General features: G+C 35.5%; 1 protein-coding gene across 7 annotated transcripts in view; it reads left to right on the plus strand.

The window, feature by feature from the left end:
* The window catches only part of ALS2 (alsin Rho guanine nucleotide exchange factor ALS2), an 81,196-nt gene that overhangs the window by 23,495 nt on the left and 40,227 nt on the right, over positions 1–17,474 (plus strand). For 4 of the 7 annotated variants that reach the window (XM_027873517.1, XM_027873520.1, XM_027873519.1 and 1 more), the window contains exons 3-9: positions 463–617; positions 2,198–3,165; positions 7,069–7,426; positions 9,627–9,795; positions 12,211–12,307; positions 13,650–13,727; positions 16,997–17,173. In XM_027873517.1, coding sequence (XP_027729318.1) covers positions 463–617; positions 2,198–3,165; positions 7,069–7,426; positions 9,627–9,795; positions 12,211–12,307; positions 13,650–13,727; positions 16,997–17,173 — 2,002 coding nt within the window. The remainder of the gene's footprint in view (positions 1–462; positions 618–2,197; positions 3,166–7,068; positions 7,427–9,626; positions 9,796–12,210; positions 12,308–13,649; positions 13,728–16,996; positions 17,174–17,474) is intronic. The other 3 variants (XM_027873521.1, XM_027873522.1, XM_027873523.1) reach the window with 3 other exon arrangements.

Consider the following 17,474-nt stretch of genomic DNA (forward strand, 5'->3'; position numbering starts at 1 on the left):
TGTCCGTATAGGAGAATGCAAAGCAAAGTGGCTTCTATTAGCTCTATTCTCAAGTACTTTTTCATTTTAAAAAGTTTGATTTTCTCAAAGTAAAATTTAGAAATAAAACACTAATGTAGGGGCATGCCAATTACTAAGTGTGTTAAGAAGTTGGAATCCTATAGGCTTCCCCTCTGTTGAATATTGAAATTCCTCAAGTTGTACTGGCCTTAAACTTTCTATAATTAGAGAAAAATAGTTAGAAGACTTAAAGATAGTCTTGTATTATCTTTAAGGAGTCACTGTCTTAGTGCCTTTCATGGATGGAACATAAAGTAGGGACCAAGTAAACTAGATGAATTCATTTTTCTCACGATGGTGAAAGGTACCTCACAATCTCCCAAATGTATTGCAAGCAAAATATTCAAGCCTTTTCTTCATTAAAAAAAGTAAGCTTTCTGTGTCCTGATTTGTTTTTGATAGCTCAGCAGAGGCAGAAGGAGCCAAAGAGAGAGGTTTAGTCCATGTTTGGCAGGCAGGATTCTGCTCTATAAATCCTGAGAGACTGCCGGGCTGGGGAGGAAAGACTGTACTTCAGGCAGCCTTAGGAGTGAGCCATGGAGTACTTCTAACTGAAGGTACTGGAAATTATGATACTTTATGATATTTTAATACTTAAGATTTGATAGCAGAATCAGATGAGATTTCTTAAAAATAAGATCATACAATAGTTTGATTCTTAACTTTATATATTGTATTTTGTGATCCTATAACTTTAAGCATAGATTTAATGAATGTCAATAAATATTCCATCAATTGGAGTCTTTTCACCATAAAATTTAGGTTGAGAGGTACTTTCAGTTACATTGGGAAGGTCTGAAGATGACTGTTGCATAAACATTAGTCTGTGGCAACTGTAGAAGTTTCTATACTTCTCTGTATTGTATCAATTGAGCCAAGGGAAAAGAAACAAAACATTCTTTTTACAAGTTGGTATGGACCTTCAAATGTTCCAGGGACTTAGGCATTAGAGTACAGATTTCATTTTTGATGTCTTTGATTTAAATAAGGACCTTAGCAAGCTAATCTTTGTTACAAAAGTATATACACATATTTTCTCTGTATATGTATATATATACAAAACACATATATAGCACACTACACATGTGCGTGCGTGTATAGAGTGTTTTTGGATAGTTCAAAGTCAAAGTTTAAGCCAAGAAAAATACTGATTTAAAAATATTATTACTTTTTTAATGAAAATTCTAAATTAGTAAATTGTTTACCAGCTATTTTGAAATTTGTTACCTTGACTGTTTTCCAGCAAGAATGAATGATTGAACTCGTATAAATAGTTGCTAACTCTGCCTTTTGGCCTAATTTTCTTAAAATGGCTGGGTTACAGCTTAGGAACCTTTTAGACTTTGAGATCTTTAGTAATATAAATCATCTCAGTAATGAATCTACTAAAATCAAAGCTGTAATAAAGGGAAACTATTTTGTTTGAATAATAAAACCAGAGGAAAAGAAATTTCAGTTGTTACAAGGTCAATGTAAAAATAAACTGTAAACAATTACGTTTTAATTACAAGATACATACATAATGAGCTTTTGAAAACTGCCATTCTGGAGAAAAGCTAAACATGACAACTTCACAGGTGTAAAATTCAAGAAAGTCTTAGCACAGTCTTATTAACACAGTGGGTGAGAGTCAGGAAGACCTCAATTCAAATCCTACCTCAGACGCTTACAAGCTGTGTGACCCTGGGCGAGTCATTTAACCTCTCAGTCTCAGTTTCCTCATTGTAAAATGAGAATAATAATAACACCTGCCTCCTAGGGTTGCTGTAAGGATCCATTGAGAACCTATATACAGCACTTTGCGAACTTTCAAGTGCTGTGTAAATGCAAGCTGTTGTTGGTGTTATTATTAATTTGTTATCTTGAATCTTGAGAAGATTTCTCTTCTTAATTTCTTTTAACATGCAATATCTTTTGCCAGTTTGCACAAATTCTAACTATAGCTCAGAATGTTTAAGGTATTGTCTTTTATTAAAAATGAAAGTATGTAGAGTATAGACTGTATATTAGCATGCAGTACAACTGCTCTTGAGAATGAAAGAAATAAAAGTCCAGCTACACTGGAAGGGAAGTGAGAGAGTTTGCTTATATATTACAATATTAGTTAATTTCATTATCCTCTAATGTTTTGTTTCAGGTGGTGAAGTCTACAGCTTTGGAAACCTTCCCTGGAGAACAGAACCAGGAGAGATCTGTCCAAGGAGTCCTCTTCTAGAAAATGCTTTGGTTGGACAGCATGTTATTACTGTAGCAACAGGGAGTTTTCACAGTGGAGCAGTAACAGAGAATGGCATGGTGTACATGTGGGGGCAGAATTCTGCCGGCCAGTGTGCTGTTGCTAACCAGCACTATGTACCAGAACCAACACCCATCAGTATTTCTGACTCTGAGACAAGCCCATTGTTATCAGTCAGGATTTTGCAATTGGCATGTGGAGAAGAACACACCTTGGCACTCTCAATAAGCAGAGAAATATGGGCATGGGGTACAGGATGTCAGTTGGGTCTTATCACTACTACTTTCCCAGTGACAAAACCACAAAAAGTCGAGCATCTCGCTGGACGAGTAGTGCTACAAGTGGCTTGTGGCAATTCCCACAGCTTAGCACTTGTGCAGTGCCTCCCGTCACAGGATGTAAAGCCAGTCCCAGAAAGATGCAACCACTGCAGCCAGCTCCTGATTACTATGACTGACAAAGAAGACCATGTGATCATTTCTGATAGTCATTGTTGTCCATTAGGTGTGGCACTATCAGATGCTCAGGCTGAAAGTCATGATACTATCACTCCTTCCACAGGGGAGAGCCTGGAAAGCAAACATTTATCTGAAAGCCAGGGAGAGGAGAAGAAGACTCTTAGAGAAAATGGTTTGTCTGTTGCTTCTGAAGTGGATGTTGAAAATATACAGCCAGTGAATGTTGAGACCACCCACCCTGAACAAGAGATCACTGGAACCACAGGCATTTCCATTTTGGGAAATGTGCCATTATTCCCGGACAACCATGTAGAGAAAGAATGTTTGCAGAAGTTGTCAGATGATCCATTACAAGGACATCCTGAGACAAGTGTCGATGTAGAGGTAGCACAGGTACCTGGAGGTTTTGTGGTAAAAATCGGCCATTATTGTTGAACTATGTAATTCTCAGCATTTTAACTGTTAATTTAGATTTGACTACTTCAGATTAAAATTCAGTCTCAAAAAATAAGAGGCCACCACATTGTTTTTCAATCTCAATAGCCAAACCTACTAAGTGAGAAAAGGAATATAGATTAATTTGAATTCAATTGTTATATTTGGTTCTAGGCATCTTAATGTATACTTTTACAGATATATTGGATTTCATTCAACAGTCCTTTATTAAGTGCCTATTGTGTGCAAAGCAGTGCTTAGAGTTGTTCGAGCTAATAATTTCCCATTTTCTTCCTATGTTGTTTTTATGTTCAAGATACTAGATTTTCTCTACTACTGCTAATATTACCCAACTTGACTACCTGTACACATAGGAGTAGTACCTGTACAAGGAGTAGTATTCTTTTTTTTTTGTTGTAGGTCAGTCTCCAGAAAACATCTTGGGACCATTTCAGTCTTTGTGAGGCTTTCTTTTGGAATACTTTTCCATATTATCTTCCTCATTTTGAAAATGGAAGAGAAGCATTGGGTTCTGGTGACATAATTTTGTCCCTTCCATCTAACATGAACTGAAACATGTAGAAAGTTAATTATACGTTCTCTTTTACTTTAGTAGAAGTAATGAATGTCCTAGCCTTTTTGTTTTTTTAACAATAGCATGATAAGAAAACAAAAATACTCAAACCCTGACTTATAAACTTTTAGCCTTTTAGATAGAACTGTGTATGAAATTCTCTACTCTTTCAGATTTTGGAAACTGTAGACTTTTTATCCTCTCCTCCTTTGTTCCTGTTTATCTAATATTCTAGTAAGAAAATAACTTAGAATTTTCTCAGAAATAGTCATTAATGTACAATCTGCCTGTTGAGCCTTTTAGATGCTAGATAAGAATTTTGAAGTTCAGATAAGTTCTTTGGAAAAAATGCACTTTAAAAATTTAACATAAAATCCTGCATTCTTGGTGCTTCACAACATTTTCTTCACAACAACTCTCTGAGGTAAATATAGTGCACATAATATTTACCCCACTTTCCAGATGAGAACATCGAGGATCATAAATGTTACAATTTTCCCTGGATTTGAGTGACAGGATTTAGCATACATCTCCTTATTCTAAAACCAGTGCTCTCTGCAGTATGCTATGTTGCCTCTCTAAAAAATGAGATTGAAATGATAAAGTTTAGCAGGAATGTACTTAGGAAGTTCTTGAATTTTGCAACTGTGAAAATGTCTTATTTGACTTTTCTCCAGAATGATAATTTTCAAAATCCCGATGTATAGGCAGTTCATAATTAAAATATAATTGTTCACAGTTTATTTTTTATGGCAACTTTGCAACAATTAAATTTTGTTTTCCTTTGGTTTTATTATTCATGTAAAATAGCTTCCTTTGATTATAGCTTTGGTTATAATGTAGAGACAACCTGAGTTCAGACCCTGATTCTGACACTACCTGGTATGCTAGTACCAAAAGCCTTGTTTTAGGTTAGTTAGTGGTCCTAGTGACTTTGTTTTTCAGTAAATAAATGTATTTGGCAAGTCACTTTACCTCACTAGGTCTCAGTTTTCTCCCCTGAAAAAATGTCAGGGTGGTCCTTTGAGGTCCCTTCCAGGCCTAAATCTGATTTCCAATGTTTGTTATGAAGTCATATAAATTTTTGAATTCACAACTTAAAATTATATATAAATAGTTCACTAGGAATTTATATTATTCAGGAAAGTAATTCCTTTCTTGATTCCTGCCTCAGAAAACTGAGGTTATATATATTTAACATCTTATGAAGTGATCCTCCTCCTCACTATTAAACTTGATTATTTTTGCTTTTGAAACAGCTAAAATTGTGTTCTTCACCAAAGTTGCTGTTGATTTTTACTCAGATTAAAGAGAAGGGGCCACTTTGCCAGATTGTTTGAGGTTAAAGTAAGATTTTATAACGATATTTACTTCCCCATCCCCCCCCCCCCCCCCCCCCCCATAGCTACTTCCTCAATGTGACTTTACATTTCCATCATAAAAGCATTTATGAACTTTAGTCTGAAGAGTTGCCTAATTTTCACCAAAGAAGTAATTTGTCTAGAGGCTCTTCAAATTGTATAGGTATAGAATACTTCAGAATCCATGATCAACTTTTGTGGTAATTCATTTTATTAAAGACCAGTTAGTCTTTTTTTTTTTTTCTTTTTTTTTTGTGTGTGAAGCATAGTGTCATAAAAATATAGGAAGCAGACACCTCCATTTTTTCCTCAGGTTTCCTACTTAGATATTTACAATAAGTGACTTTGCTGATCTAAGTTACAAATTTCTTTTTTTTTGCTCTACTCAGTAAAATGAGACAACCATATTTATCTTCAGTGAAATTTCTCTTTCAGGAACCTTAAAATTAATTTCCACGTAATAATGAAGTACCTTTTTTTTTTTTTTTTTTAAAGAAAAAGGCAAAGAAAATTATGGAGTCCATGCTTTTCAGGATCTTTTGGAAAATAGGAAGTAGGCTTTTTCACATGTTATCCCTGCTGATAAAACCAGAAGCCTTATTTGAGTTCAGTTAATGGTCCCATGACTTTCCTTTTCAGTAAACAAATGTATTTGGCAAGTTATAGGAGAAAATTTCAAATGATCTTATGAATGGACTGATGTTGGTTTCTAAATGTTTAATTATTAACCTATCACATTTAAGGAACGGGAGCAAAGGTAATGATTTGTTTTTATTCAGCTTACTCACCCAGCTCCTGATAAATAATATATGTATTGCCACATATCCTTAAGTTTTAAGTCATTCTGTTGTTTCACCAAAAGCTGAGAGGTCAAATAGGGTTAACCTCTTTTTTCTAGATTATGTATGTCATGTTTTAATTTCTGCTTATTAAACCTTTAAAAATATTCTTTTCCTTAAAATAAAAATTTTCAGACACATCTCTAAAACAACCTTCATAAAATTTTTCCATTTCCTTATCTCTCTGAAGAAATTGGAAGAGCATGTAGGTTTTCCTTCTGCTGCCTTAAGTCAAGCATGGTGGCACATGCCCATGATCCTTGCTGCTGATGTAGACTACAGCTGATAGATCACTTGCGTTTAGGAGTTGTGAACTGCAGTAGGGCTAACGTAGATCAGGTGTCCACGTTAGAATGGCACCAATATGGTGAGCCACCAGGAGTTGTGTGGGCCTTTAAGCTGCTTTTAAAGAGGGGCAGATTGACCCAGGTCATCAAACAGGAGGTCAAAGCTTCTGTGCCAGTCAGCAGTGGATGAAGCCTGTGAGTGGCTGCTGCACACCTAGCATAGGCAAGATAGGGAACATTCAGTTCCTCCCCCCCTCCCCCCCAAAAAAGACTGCCATAATACTTATTCTTATTATTAGTTTTCTTTTTAAAAAATACTCTTCTTGTCCTTCAGTGACCAGTTGAGGTAGCAGTGTGGTTTTCTTCTTACTACTTGTTTGCTACTAAGAGGGAATTTTAAAAAACATAAGGATCCTCCCTCCCCCAAAAGAGAATACCTATCAGTAAACACATTTTCTTTTATTTTTTTTTAATTTGATTAGGCAATGGGGTTAAGTGACTTGCCCAGGGCCACACACAGCTAGTAAGTGTTACGTGTCTGAGGTTGGATTTGAACTCAGGTCCTCCTGAATCCAGGACCGGTGCTCTATCCATTGCTCCACCTAGCTGCCCCCAGTAAACACATTTTCAAATGGTACAGGTTTCCACCAAATCTTAAATTTCTGATGAAGGGTACCATTAAGAGAGTAGACAGAGAGAGACCTCCTTTTATTTTGAATCCATCAAGAAGTATACACTTGTTAATATGAAAGGTCACTCCCCTTTATGTTTTTGTGAAAGGGCTCATCTTTTTGTCTGTTTTTTCCCTGTGTTTTCAGCCTCTTATCGAAGAACCAAATCCCATTCTCCTGAGCCCACCAACCACAAGTACCTCTGCTCTAAACAGCTTCGTGGTTTCCTGTGCCTCAGCGGTTGGCGTGAGAGTCGCTGCTACATGTGAAGCTGGAGCACTGTCTCTTAAGAAAGTAATGAACTTTTACAGTGTAGCTCCTTGTGAAGGTGGGCTTCAGTCCGGCCATGTTTCCGCGGGCCCAGAAGGCCCCAAGGATGGCCGGGAAGACCAGGTAAAACTGGAATCAATGCAAGGAAAGAAGAGTTCAAGTCTTGTGGACGTTAGAGAAGAGGGGTCTGAGGGAGTCAGCAGAAGGCTTTCTCTTCCTGGATTGTTATCACAAGGTAAGGCAGCAGTCAGTTTCTAAGAGATGAATTTTGGAAAGCCTTGGTGTGTCTACACTTGCCAACTACATCCAACAAGACTTTACTTTTTATTGAGGAATGAGATGTTACACATAAATGAATTTTCCAGCTAAATAAAGCTCTACCTTTTTAGACACTAAAAATTGTTTAATTTGAATCATTTGGGATAGAAATCTTCTAAAATATATTATCTGGTTTCCTGCTGCTTTATTTATTTATTTTTTTAATGAGGTAATTGCCCAGGGTCACATAGCTAGTAAGTGTTATGTGTCTGAGGCCAAATTTGAACTCGGGTCCTCTTGACTCCAGGGCCGGTACTCTATCTACTGTGCCACCTAGCGACCCCTCCCTGCTGCTTTAAACAGAGCAACTCTTTCTCATAGTCCAAGGTCATTATGAATACCATTATTTTCATTGTTCTGTAAAATAGTGATGGCTCCCTCCAGGACATTTGGTTTGTATAAAGTTTTTGGTTTTGTGATAGGTAGCCCTTGCCTCTCCAATATTAATTTATTCTTACCTTTCCTCTGTGATTCTTCTAATCAGTTGTTGGCTAGGAAACCAGATAGCGAGATTGTTTGAATGGTGTGTAAAATAAGAGCAAATAGACCATATGCTAAAACTCATGTACTTTCTTCCTGGAAAGGTCCCTCAGGTCCTCACTAAGTCTTTGAGGCACCGATTTTTTTTTTCCTCCATCACAAACATGTGCCATTTTACTTATTTCCTGCTTCTTAAATGGATTTCAGGTATTTGAGGCTGCTATTTAAAGTGACCTTAGAATAAGTAAAATGTTACTGTACTTTATGTATAGATAGTTGCCCAGAAGCCTGAAGTATCCTTTCTCTTCAAGCTTTAATAACAGAAAATCTGAGCAGAGGAAATGATGTCACCAGTTCATTCTTTTAGAGTAATGACTATCCACTGTATTTCTAGTATATAGTAATCTACATGTAAGTATAATTCATATCCTTTTCTAGTTGGGAATCTCTGGGTCATCTAGACTATTTTAGTCAAGGTCCAGAAACGACGTTTCTTGGATTGTGTGCTCTTCTTTGTTGACTGTCCTCGTTCCCCGTTTCTCAGCAACTCTTCTCTGTCCTGTGTTGTCTGTGCCAGTTCTCCTCCCCACTTCCGCTCTGTTTATAGGTTCTGCTGGCTGTCAGTGATCCTAACCCCCACCTTGTGGTGTCAGCTATATTTGCCACTACTATCCTCACTTGCTGCTCCTGGTATCCTAAATCTATTATTGAGTGAGACAGGTACCCACGGTGGGAAGCAGAAAGTACAGAAAACTAGACTCTAGATTTTTACATCTTTACATCATTCTGTGTCCTTGGTGAATGAAATGAGTAAACTCCTACCATATAAAGTTATATAGAACTTTTGACATCTGTACTGAAGCTCTTGAAGAGTAACTTAGTGAATATAACCTTAAAATGCTATATTTTAACACATACTTCATCTTTTAAAATGTAGTTCTGTATGAAACAGTTTGTTAGTAATGGACCATTAGACCACTAGAAGGCCATTTTGAAGTATAATGAGGCTAGATTTGACATTGACAATCTCAAAAGAATTTCAAATGTACCTTTCCAATCTTCTCAAAAAATTTTTTTAACCGAAAATCATATTTGTTTGAGAAAATATTGAGTAGGTCTACTTGACTAGCTTTATAACTAGAGGGTGGATGGTAAAAGCCACTGAAATGATTTTTAATTTGTTGTACTCTATGGCTGACCTCATATGACCAAATAAGTATCTATTGAGTGTCCTAAATCAATATATATAGTGGCTTTTTTTTTGTCGTCCTGTGTTCCTGATGATCCCCTCCCCGGCCACCCACCAAGTCAGTTGTACTTTGTTCTCTTTGGACACCATAAAAAGAGCATAGAATTTCTTTCATGTAAGATGGTTTAAGTTATCATCTGAATATTTTGCCTAGGTGTATCTTTTTTTAAAAAGCAAATGTAAAATCTTTGCTGTACTTCCCATTTTTCTTTTCTCCAGAAATTCTTTAATTTTTCATGACATCCAGGCAAATATTTGCATTTGATTCCTGGTCTAAAAAAGCTTGAAATTTTTAGTTTTTTAAATAAAACAAAAACATGAAATGCCTAATATGCTTCTTGGAAAATGGTTTGTTGCAATGCTGTATCTTCCAATTTTATGTTCTTAGTTTCTCCCAGGCTCCTGAGAAAAGCTGCCAGGGCAAAAACACGAACAGTGGTATTGACACCTACATATAGCGGAGAAGCAGATGCACTGCTCCCTTCTTTAAGAACTGAAGTGTGGACTTGGGGGAAAGGAAAAGAAGGACAGCTAGGACATGGTGATGTTTTGCCTAGGTAAGGTTAAGATTTAACAACAAACATTGGGTTCAATAAACATATTAATTCAGTTCAATAAACATTTATTCCATCTAGGTGTTTGTCACTGTGCCAGGCACTGAGGGAGATACAAAGATAAATTCCTTACCCTCACGGAATTTGTATTTTAGTAATGGTTTGAATGTACCTTCCTACCCACTGAAATTAATTAAATTAAATAACCCCTCCTCCGTCTTTGTACTGTGTATCACTATGTGTTTTTAAAAATATGTTTTAATTTAATTTTCCAGAACTTATTAAACTTGAGGACATTTCTGTAGAATTCTCTTTTTTTTGCAGGGATACTGACATATTTTTAAACCAACTAAAACAAACAGAGTAGAAGGTATGGGGTTGAGAGGGAGTAGTAAAAATATTCAATCCAACTAATTTAAAATTTAAGAGCAAGATTTATCAACTAGTGAGTGTTTATTAAGTGCTTATTGTGTGCCAGACATTGTGCTAAGGTATGGGGATAAAAATAAAAAGCAAAAAAAAAAAAAACAAAAACAGTTCCTACCCTCAGATTACATTCTGATTTGAGGAAAAAATATATATAAATCAGTATATAAAGGATAGAATAGATGGAAGGTAACTATAGAGGGGGAGGCACTAACAGCATCTGTGGGGACCAGGAATGGCTTCCTGGAGAAAATGGTTCTTGAGCTGAGTTTTAAAGCAAGCCAGTGATTTTTTTGGGGGGGAGGGGGGGAAGGAGGGGTTGGAGGTGATAAAGGAGAGCATTTTAACAATTCAGTGAAACAACAAATAAAAAATGTACTTCAGTCCTATATTGTGGCCAACTGAAGAAGACAAAGAGAATGGTAGACAAAGAGAAAAGGGGAAAATAGACAGAAATAACAAAAAAATTGGTACAGAAAGATATGAAGCTAGATACAGTCTTTTCATGGAGTGGTAACTCAGTCTTCCAAGATATTGCTGCTAATGGCTTTGAAAGCCATTCAGCATTTTCACAGCTATCATGTAAGTGGATTAACCTCTAAGTATTTGTCCATTGAGCTAAATGAAATTGAACTTTTTCCAACTTAAAAAAGTTTCATCAGCGTGATAAAAGATCTCCCCATGCTCTTAAATATGTTTCTAACAAAAAAGGATTTCGTGTCCTTGTGTAGTTTTCGCTTCCTTTCTTTTTTTTTTTTTTTAAATCTTGATGCTCATTTATGTTGGTACATAGAAGTACTGAGCTGAAGATGCTGTATCTTTTGGTAATCTTGAGCAGTTGAAATTTCTGCCCTCAAAAAGCCAATAGTTATTTGCAAAGTTGTTTGTTGATGATATAACTAAAGATATTAATTACAAAATTTATTTCAATAGGGAAATTTGCCTATTAAAAGAAATTTTATTGGTGATTTTTGTTTTCATATCATATTCATTCTGAATATATCCTTCCTCTGCTCTATGGTCTATCCCAGTAGATCCCAATGTCTTTTGTCCCATGAACCTTTTTCAACAGCAACCAAAAAATATGTTGTGAACCCCTTGGGGAGAGGGCTGTATATATACAAATATATTTGTAACTGAGCAATTATTTACTGTTTAAGGCAGTAAATTTGGCCCATCATCACGAACCTTCAAGGAGTTTGTAATCTACTAATGGGAACCATTGCTCTATCCAGCAAGCTTTTCTTTCTATCAGATATTAGCAAAGAAAAAAATTTAGCATCTGCTATGTTTGACAACCTATGCAACATTCTGTACCTTTAATCTAACTTTCCTTTTTTGTGTTAATTCCATATTTGTATTACTTTCTGTATTTTATGGTAATCTTCATATTTGTGTTATGTTGGTACTCATCAAATATTTCCTACAAAGTTTTTTTTCCCCAATTGTCAGTTTCCCTTTGAATATTAGCTCCATTGATTTTATTTGCCATTTTGTTTGATTAAAGATAAGTATCTAAACTCATATTAAAATAGAAAATAGATTGGACGTTTTATGAAGTTTATGGGTAGGCAAATGGGATCAAAATCTGAAATGACTAGATCTTGTCTGTAAGCCCTAAAGAATAAGAGAAACTATAGGGAAACTTTTTACATGCCCAACCCTCTTCTCCTCCCCAATTTGCAGCTCCTTTTTATAATTAGGAGCGTGTATTTAGTTTGAATCATGTCTTGTTTTGAATTATAGGCATTAGTTACCTTCTGACTAACCAAATACAAAGTTAATAATTTCACTGAAAATCCTAAGATATTACTTTGTGGATTTGAGAAAATATTTAGTACTTTAGCTGTTTGACCCTTCAGTATTTTTTTTTTTCAAATAGTCTGTTTCCTTGAACAGTTATTCTGGTATTTGAGATAGGCTAGGACTCTGCTTTTCATTTGGTTCTTCCTTAGTGTAACTCTTAAAATTGTGTTTTTTGTGGTTTTCCAGACTTCAGCCATTATGTGTAAAATGTCTAGATGGTAAAGAAGTAATTCAGCTGGCAGCTGGTGGTCATCATTCCCTTGCTCTCACTGCTAAATCCCAGGTATGAGAAGAATTATTACATGCTAATTTCATTTGAAGGATTAGATTTGAGCCATTGACATAGAAAATCTCTAGGGCTTTGGCATGTTTCCTTTATTTTCTAGAAAGGTTGGCTATGCAGGAGGCTGTCCATATGTTCTCCAGAAAGAAGTAGAAAAAGTATATGCCCACAGTTGTTTGGGAATATTTATGAGCTCATGTTAGTCATTTGAGGTTTTTTGTTTAGAAAAGTAGGCAAGGAAGGAACCCTTAATTAAGAAATTAAAAAGAATTTTCTAAAGTCTTTGTTATAGAGTCCTAAACCTCAAAGTGATATCCACATCTATACCTAAATCAGTGTTTAGAACAAGACCTGATCAAACTTAGAAAAATAATTGTTTAATTCAGTCTTTAAACTATTCAGATTGCTCACCAGACCATCTTCCTCTTTAGTATGCTACAAATAAGTTTAATATACTTTAAATAAATAATTCCTGTAGACCTTTAACCTAAATTTCTTTTACCATTATCTCCCCTTTTTTTACCCTTAGTGAACATAGAAATGGTTCTTGTCATTCCTATAGTAAAATGTTTATATTAGAGACTTTCAAGTTAGTCTTCAACCTTCTCTACCTTCCCAGATTAGTGCATTCCATTCTTTTAGCTTTTATGGCAAACTTTCTTTTATTTCTTTACACTTTTTCATTTTGGAAAGTTGAGATGCAAACATTGTTTTGCTTGCCTAATTTTAAAAACTTGATATATTTATAATATTTCTGTAAAGGGGTACGACATAGTAGGAAGAGCCCCAGACTTTGTCAGAAGCCCTTGGTTCAAAGTATGGCTCTGGTGTATGCTAGGTGAAATTTTGTCCCTTTCATACTCAGTTTCTTCACCTGTAAAATGTGAATAATCATACTGTAATCACTACTACCTCACAAGATTGCATCAGAATAGTGCTATATAAACTTTAAAGTCCCATATTAATATGAGCTGTTATTTCATATTCTAAAGTAGGGGGTTTATAACCTATGCCCATGAACTCCCATGGTATATTTCAGAAGGTCCATGATCTTATATGAGAAAAGAAATTACATCTTTATTTTCACTAACCTATAACTGAAATTTAGCATTTCCTTCAATTATTAAAAATAATTATTCTTCTCAGGGGTCCCTATCCTTCATCAGACTGCCAAAAGAGTTCATGATAAAAAATAAGTTGAGAATCCCTGTTCTAGAGAATGGAAATATCAGTATGATCTGCCTAAGTAGCCTTATTTGTACATGTTAATTATTGCCATAAATGAAATGTGTTGTGTTGAACCTTTTTTCAAATTATTGACTTTATTATGATTTTTTGACAGGTTTACTCATGGGGTAGTAATACTTTTGGCCAACTTGGTCATTCAGATTCTCCAACTACAGTTCCTCGTCTTGCAAAGGTAGTTTAATATCTTTGACAATTTTTTTTCTTTTTAATTTTTTTATTTTTAGTTCCAAATTATCTCCCTCCCACTCATTGAGAAGGCAAGAAATATGCTAATCATTATACTTATGAAGTCATGCAAAATATTTCCACCTTAGTCATGTTCCATGAAGAAAAAAAACAAGAAAAATAAAATGTGCTTTAGTATGCACTCAAAGTTCATCAGTTCTTTCTCTTTGGCGGAGGATAACATTTTTCTCATGAGTCCTTTGGATTTGTTGTGGATCATTATATTAATCAAGAGTAGCTAAGTCTTTCATAGTTGATCATCATTACAATATTGATTTTATTGTGTACAGTGTTCTGTTTCTGCTCACTTCGTGTTGCAACAGTTCATGTACGTCTTCTCAGGTTTTTCTGAAACTATCCCCGTTGTCATTTCTTTTAGCACAATAGTATTCCATTACAATCATATACCACAACTTGTTCAGCCATTCCACAGTTGATTGGTATCCTCTCACATTCTAATCCTCTGTAATCACAAAAAAAGCTGCTATAAATGTTTTTGTGTGTATGAGTCCTTTTCCATTTTTCTTTGATCTCTTTGGAATGCAGACCTAGTAGTGGTATTGCTGGATCAAACGATGCACACAGTTTGATAGTCATTTGGGCATAGTCACGGATTGTTCTCCAGAATTATCAAATCAATCTTGAGAATTTTTTGACTGCTTTTTTTACAAAAACAACTTATTTATAGAATCCTGAGCCATAGTATGTAGATAATATCTGTTAATTTAATAATTATAGATCACCAAACCATGTACTATGAATGTGATCTACACATTTTTCCATACATATAAAAGAATTGGTCAGTTTTTCATATTTACTGTTGCTTTTTTTTTTTTAGTGTGATTTGTATCTTCAGCCTTTCTTTAACCTATGCTACTATCTTTTTGTTTCATATTTCCTTTATCTTTTTTCTTAAACTGAAAATAAAAAACTTAATTTTTTAAACTTCAGAACTTAAATTTTTTTTTGTCAGTCAAGGAACATTTATTAACAGCCTGCTATGTGCCAACCACTGTGTATTTCTCTGAGTTTTGCTGCATCAAAGTAAAAGCCCACAGCCTGCAACTTACTGTAAACTTCTTAGGAATTTATGTCTTTTAAAAATCCCCTTAAATTAGGCCGTTACATCTACATATACTTATCTTCTTAGGGACTTTTTCTTTTTTCTGAAGATGAGAAGTGATTTTTTGACTGTAGTTAGTTACCTGAAGGGTTTTAGTGGATATGTGACACCATTCTAAGGTGCAATCAGCCTCTAGTTCCTTTGAGAATCCTTAAAGGACAGAGAAGTTGGGGAAAAAAGGGTTGCCTTGATTTTTGAAAAATTACTCAAGTGTCACTACAGATTAGAAATAAATTTGCCATCATTCCCATAATTCATTTTCACAGATATTTGATCTGCTTTATCCTGAACCTGAAGTCTATGCCATAGTTTTTGTGTTCAAGGGATTTGTATTCTCACTCAGGAGATAATATTTACATGAAGCAATTAGAGAAAAATAATGTAGTGGAAAATATTTAATTGATCTTAAATATGCTTGTTAAATGTATTTACTCTATAATAGCTATTTAATCTGTTATTTATCTCAATTTATAATTGTAATCTGTCACAATTCAGAATTTAGCAAGTATTTCTTATGGCATATTTGTTTGGGCAGGTAGAAAATTAGAGCTATTCAGTAGTCCCCCCCCCAACAAACTTTTTTTTAAAAATGTTATTTCTTTTCTAATCATTTACTTGACATTTTAGAGTTAGAACCATAGAATTTTATAATTAGAACTGACCTTGAGGGGTTTTCTTGTCCAACTCCCACTTGAAGTGTGAATCTCCGTCACAGCATACCTTACAAATAGCCATCTAGCCTAAACTTAAAGATCTCCAGTGATAGGGAAACCATTAGAGGGAACACATTTTTCACTATATATTTTTGTGAGGACCACCTTAGCTAGGTTTGAACAGGCTCATGACCAGGAAGCTAGCCATTAGACAATAAATTCTTTGGGTGTGACTAGTCTTGAAACAAAAAGAAATAATTAGCCTTTTTACCATACTTATAAGTGTACTGTCTTGATCTTTGATATCTTAAACATAGCATTGAAATGTTCGAATTGATTTTGGTCAGGGGAGAGAGGTAGGGAGGGCAGTGTGGGGGCACCCGGTATAGGAAGGAACTTAAGGTTATTCTAATTGGTTTGTGAACAAGGTTTTTTGGGAGGAGGGAAGGAGGATTAGATTGAATCAACTTTTATAAATAAGAAAATGCCCTTCATCATTTTGTTTCATTCCATGTAAAATTAACACATGGTGATTCCAGGAACCAGAAATTGAAATGAAGTCATGCTAGGTGTTAGGTGGTAACAATTGGGTTGAGTCAGAAAAAGACAGGACTAAAAATACAATGATAAAAGCCAGACTCCAAGGGATCTGGCAGATATTAAGGTCCTGTGCTGGCAAGAAATCATAGCCAGGTGGTCAGCCACTGTAGGGAAGATTATTCAAGTACCATGATTGCAGAGGATGGAGCTGAGTCCAAAGTCCAGGATATTCATACAAGAGGAGTCAGGTGTAGAGTATTTTACCAACAGGCAGAACTTCATCCCGTAATTCAGCACAGCCAGGCCAGACTAAATGATGGTTCACAGGCAGACTAGAAGAGCTATTCCTGAAGTTCAACACCAGTGAGTCAGTTCAGATAATCAACAAACATTTATGTAAAATTTACTATATGTACTAAGCCCTGGGCATATGAAGACAAAAAGCAGCATAAGGGAGTTAGGACCATTCCTTCTAGATCAAAGGCACTGTGTTCCCTGATCTGGTTTTATACATCCTGTCCAGTGTGGTCAGAAAAGGGTGAGCCAGTGTGCCCTGGCACAAAGGGGTCGGCAGAGTTCAGCAAGTGCTTTCCTGCATAACAAAGGCAGAGGGCTGGGTCTTCTAGTATAGGGAAGCTATGTTAAAACTCCTCAAATTCTAGTGCTTCAGATTGTGACAAAAATTCCTTCTTTTTGCAGTCCAAACCCAATTTAAAGGATTTTTTTTTTGTCCTATGTTTGGCTAAATGCATTATTAAAGATCTCCATTCTTTGAAAGTAGTGAGTATTTTTACTATTGCTGGAAGCAGTATACCATAGAGGTGGTTTCCTGATTTGATCTAATATAGAAGTTCTAGATGATGTTCATCTGAAACTGAAAATAATCCTCTCTAATTGTAGGTATGTAATGAAAATGGAATCTGGAGTATAGCTGCTGGGCAGGATTATTCCCTTTTTTTAGTGGACACAGATGATTTCCAGCCTGGATTGTATTACAGTGGCCGTCAAGAATCTGTAGAAAGTGATAATCTTAGTTCTTGTACTAAGACTGCCACACTGCTAGTGTCCTGTAGTAAGGTAAGTACATCTTAGAATAGCAATAATGGAATAATTGTTGTTGTTCAGTCATTTCAGTCATGTCCAATTCTTCATGATCTTTTTTGGGGTTTTCTTGGCAAAGTAGTTTGACATTTCCTGCTCCAGATAGTTTTACAGATGAGGAAACTGAGGCAAATAAGTGACTTGTCCAGGGTCACACAGCTAGTAAGTGTCTGGGGCTGGATTTGAATTCAGGTCTTCCTGATTCCAGGCCTGGCACTCTATCTACTGTGCCACCTAACTTCCCCTAATCATAATAATAATAATAAAAGTTTATATT

Source organism: Vombatus ursinus, unplaced genomic scaffold, assembly GCF_900497805.2.
Source record: "Vombatus ursinus unplaced genomic scaffold, bare-nosed wombat genome assembly UNPS02014802.1, whole genome shotgun sequence".
Classification (NCBI taxonomy): domain Eukaryota; kingdom Metazoa; phylum Chordata; class Mammalia; order Diprotodontia; family Vombatidae; genus Vombatus; species Vombatus ursinus.